This window comes from Mizuhopecten yessoensis, unplaced genomic scaffold (assembly GCF_002113885.1).
Source record: "Mizuhopecten yessoensis strain PY_sf001 unplaced genomic scaffold, ASM211388v2 scaffold5315, whole genome shotgun sequence".
Classification (NCBI taxonomy): Eukaryota; Metazoa; Mollusca; class Bivalvia; order Pectinida; family Pectinidae; genus Mizuhopecten; species Mizuhopecten yessoensis.
The window spans coordinates 118430-123095 of NW_018405987.1; the positions used below are offsets into that span (position 1 = coordinate 118430).

General features: G+C 33.5%; 1 protein-coding gene across 1 annotated transcript; it reads left to right on the top strand.

Moving 5' to 3' along the window:
* The first annotated feature begins 1069 nt into the window (after positions 1–1069).
* Positions 1070–2843, top strand: LOC110450549 (cyclic AMP-dependent transcription factor ATF-3-like). Its single transcript, XM_021498136.1, has 3 exons — positions 1070–1300; positions 1723–1830; positions 2268–2843. The coding sequence occupies exons 1-3, from the start codon at positions 1079–1081 to the stop codon at positions 2409–2411; spliced, it is 474 nt and encodes a 157-aa protein (XP_021353811.1). The 5' UTR covers positions 1070–1078; the 3' UTR covers positions 2412–2843.
* The last annotated feature ends 1823 nt before the right edge of the window (positions 2844–4666 follow it).

Consider the following 4666-nt stretch of genomic DNA (forward strand, 5'->3'; position numbering starts at 1 on the left):
TAAAGGATATAACACAAATACTTAGTTATGTATAATACTTATTTACATAATTATTATATTATATATTAGATATGTATTGTAACTATGATCAATAGTTTTGGACAAAACTATATTAGTTAAACAGTAACATTTTGATAAGAATAGTATTACATAAAGTTATTTGTTTTGTTTATGTCTTACAGACTGTATCCTGGTATTTTCCCCCATCACATTTCCTATCCCTCCACTAACCCTGTGCTCTATTCCTTAACCCCTCCGTCTCTTCTTAAACGTCTTTAATTTATTTTAAACCTTGAACTTAACCCTCATTAATCTTCCTCCGCCTCCTACTTATCGATTGAAAGTTCCTTTTTTTCTCTCTGCTCATAATCCATTTTCCCATTCGCCTTTCAACATTNAAGCTGAAGCCCTCCTTTACCTCCTACAATAACACTTTATTTTCCTTTCCCCCTCAACCAGCTGCAATAAATATGCAAATTGAAAAATAAGTTCAAATTCTATTTTATATTGCTTAAAAAAATGTTTATGCAAGCAAAATTCAGACTTAAACCGTAGTCCACGTTCTACGTAAGATCTATAGTTGTACGAACATGACCAGGCTCGTTGTTTGCCGTAAACACGAGTTGTTTCCCTTCCCTTGTAAAGAAAACTAAATTATATCGTTACAATACTAATGATAATGGTGATCAACAAATAACCCTATAATTGATATAAAAACAGATATACCATTTAAAGAATTATTTTATACAAATATAAATTTGCAAAATATACTAAACAAAAAATGTGTATGATACGGTATATACTTAATAAATAATTAAAGCACATACTACGCATCTTTTTACTAGTGTTAAATTGAGTACAAATCGGGATTCTTATCAGTAGACATGTTCCAATTGTAATGACAAAGTGAAATTGCGTATTAAAAATTAGCATTGAACTGTACAGACAATTAACTCCGCCCACATTTCATATAACGAGCTTTCTGGTTGGATAATATATTTGGAATCGATGTTATTTATATTAACGTAGCGGTCACGAGACTGTATGTATACACATTATTTGGCGTGTAACAAACAGCATGGCTGAAACTTTACGGAGAACCAAAATGGAATCGATGTCTCCCGCTATCCTAGAGGAACTGGAGACAGAGAAATTAAACCAGGCGTTCTTGTGTTCAGTGCAGGAAGGTGATCCCCTTCCTCTCATCAAGGAGGAATTAAAATATCTGATTCAGTCAAGAAGGTTAGCGGACGGAAAAGAAGAACTCAACGTCAACTTCCATCCTCCACAAAGACCAAAGGTAGTATTCTCATAACGATATTTATTTTAAAATGTATGCATTTTCTATCTGTTTGGTTCATCATAATCCTCGCACTATCAGGATTGACATGGCTGCCTGGTGATAACTGACATGTCGGTATAAGTAAATGTACATCTAGACATTGTCAAGTAACAATATATATATATTCCTTTGGTATAGAATCATTTCTTGTGTGTTCTGTAAATAATACAGTTTTAAAATGTTTGGAAATAAATTTGTAATTATGAATTTTCTGGGTTAGGGGAGGATCGAGCAAATTGCCAATTAAGTTATATATATCTCATTTAAATATTGAGAATATTAGTGCATGAGTTTATGGTAAATTCTAAACCCTGTTGCAATGTTGATTGGTATCAATATGATAGCATTTTGATAAATTAATAATTATTTATATTTTTCAGCTTGAGCCCGAAGATAAAATTAAGAGGAAGAAAAGACGTGAACAGAATAAAAATGCAGCTCAACGATTCAGAAATAAACGGAAAATGAAGAAAGAAAATGGCAAAAATGTAAGAATTATTCGAAATATGAAAATACATAGTATAAATGTAAATACATATACTATTAACTGCACTTGGATTTCGTCTTTTATTTTGGGAGCAAGAATTTATTTAAATATTTAAAAATGTCAACATTTAACCATCAAACAATTTGTGCTACACATGTATTTGTTTAAGTGTGTAATCATTTTTAAGCAATTTATTTTTTATTTTAATGTAGAATCTGTACAAAATTATTTTTGTACAATATAAGGAGAAAATCAGATGGAAATTAAATTACATCAAGATAAGCACTAGGAGTAACGATAAGCATTTTACGTGTATATAATGCAACTCAATTTTGACGTCAGGAAGTATTTATAAATCAGACCTGAAGAAAATGTATTATTGTGGGACATTTTATACTTGTAAAGAGATTGATTTTCTCTTCATATTCATTTTTTTAGGAGCTAGATTTCCTGAGTTGTCGAAAGAGTGAACTGTGTGCCCAGGTTGAAGATTTAGAACGTCAAGTACAAATGTACCGAAGGCATATAGGTAACAGCTTCGAACAGGACGGACTACATATACAAACCTTCCCCCCAAACTGACAATAGAGGATCAATAACGGAACCCGAAAAGGATGGACGGCACCCGCCGTATGCAAATAAGGGTCAGAAGCTTAGGGTTGCGCGGATTTCCCAAGAAACAGGAAATGGTTGTCCTGCACACTGCGACAGTGTGAGTTTACGTACAGATTAATGACAACTTTTGTCTGTGGTTTCAACTTGTGGTGAAGAAACAGGGAAATCATTCCTCTTAAATATAGAATGTTTGGAATTATTTCAGCATGAACAATGACAAGCCTTGACAATGGAATAGAAATATAGGAAGATTGACATGTATGTTCTATATCAGTCCACCTAACGAGTGCACGTGGAAGGATTCGCGTGTTTAATTAATCATTTCGATACATTAATTGTGCCTACATTGATTTGTCCTGATCAATGGTAAGACATTTTCATTCATTTCATTAAAATCTAATTCGTTTAATAAAATGTTTTCGAGTTTTGTTGTACAGCTAATATACGATTTGTCTCCCTTTGGTCTGTGGAGCGATTGGTGCTAAATTTCGAATATCAGTTATTCTGGACATGTTCCGAACTTGTTGCAACATGTTACTTTATCTGCTTCCGAAAGAAATTCCATGCTGATCCATTCGGATCACCTCGGCTAGTTGACTTCAGACGTGTATATAAAGTATATATATATATATATACGTCTTACCCTGTAATCACCTATACATGTATTTATAGCTTTGTATAGTTCATTTTATCGATTGATAATCGACAGGTGCTTGCATTCGACGCGGCGCTGGAGACGTAAATATATATACAGTATATGATATGTGAGCGTCGATATTCTTGTCAGATTTTCACTATAACGATTAGGGAAAGTTGTAAGAGATTTTGTTTGATGAAATGAAATTCCAGGCCCGTGACATACCAGGCATGATAAACACAACACGTCACAGATCGATACTTCAACACTTACCACGGGACACATTTACACACACACAAAATATAAAAAAATCACGAATTGATTGACTTTATCTTTAAGAATTCTGAAACAAACGAGTGATTGTCTAGCTACATGTAGTGCTGTATTCCTTTGCCATTCATTATCTGGTTTTTCGGAAGTATCATTGTGCGGAAGTCCGCATTTTTTTTCCCAAATCACACCGTGTACTACTACTATACGTTAGCTAATAACTAAGAGACTGAGCTGTGTTAATGCTACATACTGTATGTCGGATACGTGTTTGTAGTAACATAAGGACTTAAGGTGAGTATATTACTAGTAAACAAAGATATGTATAACATGGGTAGTTAATCTGAGTATATGCTCCTAGTAACGTGGGCAGTTAAGCTGAGTATATTACTAGTAATAAAGAGACTTAAGTTGAATATATGTTACCAGTAACACGGAGACCAAACTGAGTATATTCCGAGTAACAAAGACACTTACTGAAATGTGTGTTACCAATAATGAGATTATTTAAGCTCAGTATATTACAAGTTACAAGGAGACTTAAGCTGATTATATTACCAGGAACAAGAAGAAAACTTAAGCTGAGTATACTACCAGTAACAAAGAGACTTAAGCTGAGAATATATTACCAGTAACATGCTTAAGGAGAAGTAAGCTGAATATATTATTAATAACTAAGAGACTTATGCTGAGTAAGTGTTACCAGTAACAGGAGGAATTAAGCAACCAGCAACAGCAACAAATCGACTTAGGTTGAGTATAAACTGTATGTTACCAGTAACCCGGGGACTTAAGCAGTGAGTACAGTGATACCTGGAGTTAAGTTGGGGATATGTTAAATATACCAGTCACACGCGGATTTAATCTGAGTATATGTTCCTAGTAGCATAAATAGTTAATCTGAGTATATGTTCCTAGTAACATACAGTGTAGGTAGTTAAGCTGAGAATATGTTCCCAGTAACATGGATAGTTAATCTGAGTATATGTTCCTAGTAACATGGATAGTTAATCTGAGTATATGTTCCCAGTAACAAAGATAGTTAATCTGAGTATATGTTCCCAGTAACAAAGATAGTTAATCTGAGCATATGTTCCTAGTAACATAGATAGTTAATCTGAGTATATGTTCCTAGTAACATGGATAGTTAATCTGAGTATATATTCCCAGTAACATGGGAAGTTAAGCTGAGTATATGTTCCCAGTAACAAAGATAGTTAATCTGAGTATATGTTCCCAGTAACATGGATAGTTAATCTGAGTATATGTTCCTAGTAACATGGATAGTTAATCTGAGTATATGTTCCTAGTAACA